Source organism: Engraulis encrasicolus, chromosome 24 (assembly GCF_034702125.1).
Source record: "Engraulis encrasicolus isolate BLACKSEA-1 chromosome 24, IST_EnEncr_1.0, whole genome shotgun sequence".
Lineage (NCBI taxonomy): Eukaryota > Metazoa > Chordata > Actinopteri > Clupeiformes > Engraulidae > Engraulis > Engraulis encrasicolus.
In genome coordinates this window covers 23,597,957-23,600,456 of record NC_085880.1, presented here as the reverse complement: position 1 = coordinate 23,600,456, position 2,500 = coordinate 23,597,957, and the positions used below count along the sequence as shown (strand labels likewise).

The window sequence follows — 2,500 nt, the reverse complement described above, 5'->3', positions numbered from 1 at the left end:
GTCTACGTAGACCGCGGGTATACAGAGTATACCCACTTCAAAATCAGGGATTTCAGTATACCCACTTAAAATTGATTGATCCATTATTTAGATACAATATACAATATACCCACTTCAAAAAATGCTCAAATATACAGTATACCCACCACAAAAAAGTAGACTACACCACTGTGTCACAGGGTGTGCAGACACATTTGAACTACCATACATGATGGGAAACAGTTTGGCCCGCGACTTCGTTCCAGATTTTTATTTTGGCCCTCAGTCAATTTGAATTTGACACCCCTGCTGTACATGGTTATGTGTTATGGCTAGGTGTGCAGTTTAATCTTTGTGCATGCTCATATATTATGGCTAGGGGCGTATTCCAAAAACCTGAGTCAGTCGTAAACCATGTTGCAAGTCCTCATTTTCTTAACTAAATGACAGGTGTAGTGGGCTATCTATTAGCTGGCTTGCCACTTCCTGTTGGTTAACTTGGCCATGTTTATCACTTAACCATGTTCTTTAAATGCCCCTTAGGTCGGCAGAGTTTAAGGACTTCCTGCGAAAGTGTCTGGACAAGAACATGGACAACAGGTGGAACACTGCTCAACTACTGCAGGTGAGGATGGATGACAGTACATTGACCACACACACTACATGCACACATACACACATACAATGTACCACTGCTGCAGTGTTGCATTACTTATGGCCTTCATAACTACAACAGTAATATGCCACTAGCTATACACTAAACTGGCCACTGAAGTTCCTCTCTCTCTCTCTCTGTCTCTCTCTCTCTCTCTGTCTCTCTCTGTCTCTCTCTGTCTCTGTCTCTGTCTCTGTCTCTGTCTCTCTCTCTCTCTCTCTCTCTCTCTCTCTCTCTCACTAATGCGAGTTTCTTCATTGGCATGACTATTGAAATGTTGTTGAAGTGTTCCCAGTCACCAATGTAAGCAACACGAACACCCGCCCCACAAACAGTTTGTCAGAAGTTGTGTTTATATGAATACACACACACACACACACACACACACACACACACACACACACACACACACACACACACACACACACACACACACACACACACACACACACACACACACACACACACACACACACACACACACAGAGTCATTCACCTCTTTTAATTGTGTTGTGTTTCTGCAGCATCCATTTGTGGTGAACGTGGTGGACAGCAAGCCCATGAGGGAGCTGATCGCTGAGGCCAAGGCTGAAGTCCTAGAGGAGATTGAGGAGGGCAAAGAGGAAGAGGAGGAGGAGGAGAGCGACACCCTGCTGGTACATGACAACTCTTCCACTCATTCATATGCATGTACAGTTACACTGATCTCTCTCTCTCTCTCTCTCTCTCTCTCTCTCTCTCTCTCTCTCTCTCTCTCTCTGTCTGTCTCTGTCTCTCTCTCACTCTCTCTCTCTCACTCTCTCACTCTCTCTCTCACTCTCTCTCTCTCTCTCTCACACACACACACACACACACACACACACACACACACACACACACACACACACACACACACACACACACACACACACACACACACACACCTGATAAAATTACTATTACTAAAATTACTAAAATTACTATAAATATAATACACATAATTATTTTAAATATAGATTATTATTCACGCTATTTTAAATATTGTATACATATATTATTGTATATATTAATATATGTATATATATATTATGTTATACCTATATCAGAAGTTATGGATGTGCTGTTTTGAATATGTTATGCTGGAGAGAATGAACTTTTGCATATGTTGCGGCGTTGCACTGCTCAGCCCTGTTTCCCGTCAGACTGAAACATCTATTTGACGAGTGCCTGCCTGCTTGGGAATGACAGTGTGTGTTGTATTGATGTCATGTGGCCCTCACATGAACACACACACACACACACACACACACACACACACACACACACACACACACACACACACACACACACACACACACACACACACACACACACACACTTCATGTGAAACTGGGCTAAACACACTTTTCTTTGTTTTGGAGGAAAGTGGCTTGGCATGTGTGTGTGTACGGAAGGCCTAATGAGTAATACAGCATAGCTCAGGACAGCCTGTGCCCCCAATAGCTAGCCACCACTGACTTGGAATGACACTGTCAGAAATGGAGCAACTCTGCAAATTACAGGTTGCCTTTGGAGAATGGGGAGTTCTTATTGTAGTGATTCGTTTGGTTATGTGGTAAAAAAAAACCTTTCAGGGGACAACTCAAACCGAGTGATGTCAGCGAGATCCCCCCAGAAACGCCATGATGATGCTGAATAGTCTATGCACAGAATTACTTTACAACAGCAGTAAAACATTCAGATAACAAAATATGTGATTATATCTTTCTGAACCTAGTTTGATATGGTCCTTTTTTTGTTTTCATGTGTCTTTACAGGTGGTGCCCAGGCATAAGCGCGCCCTATCGGACGTCAGCAACGGCAGCTCAGAAGACGAGAGGGCCGCCC

The 2,500-nt window shown here is 43.3% G+C and overlaps 1 protein-coding gene across 3 annotated transcripts in view; it reads left to right on the top strand.

Annotated features, from left to right (window-relative positions):
* Positions 1 to 2,500, top strand: part of slka (STE20-like kinase a) — a 38,286-nt gene that overhangs the window by 15,161 nt on the left and 20,625 nt on the right. For all 3 annotated transcript variants that reach the window (XM_063191458.1, XM_063191457.1, XM_063191456.1), the window contains exons 7-9: positions 523 to 604; positions 1,159 to 1,290; positions 2,431 to 2,500. The exon at positions 2,431 to 2,500 is cut by the window's right edge and continues 1,112 nt beyond it. In XM_063191458.1, the coding sequence (XP_063047528.1) occupies positions 523 to 604; positions 1,159 to 1,290; positions 2,431 to 2,500 (284 nt within the window). The remainder of the gene's footprint in view (positions 1 to 522; positions 605 to 1,158; positions 1,291 to 2,430) is intronic.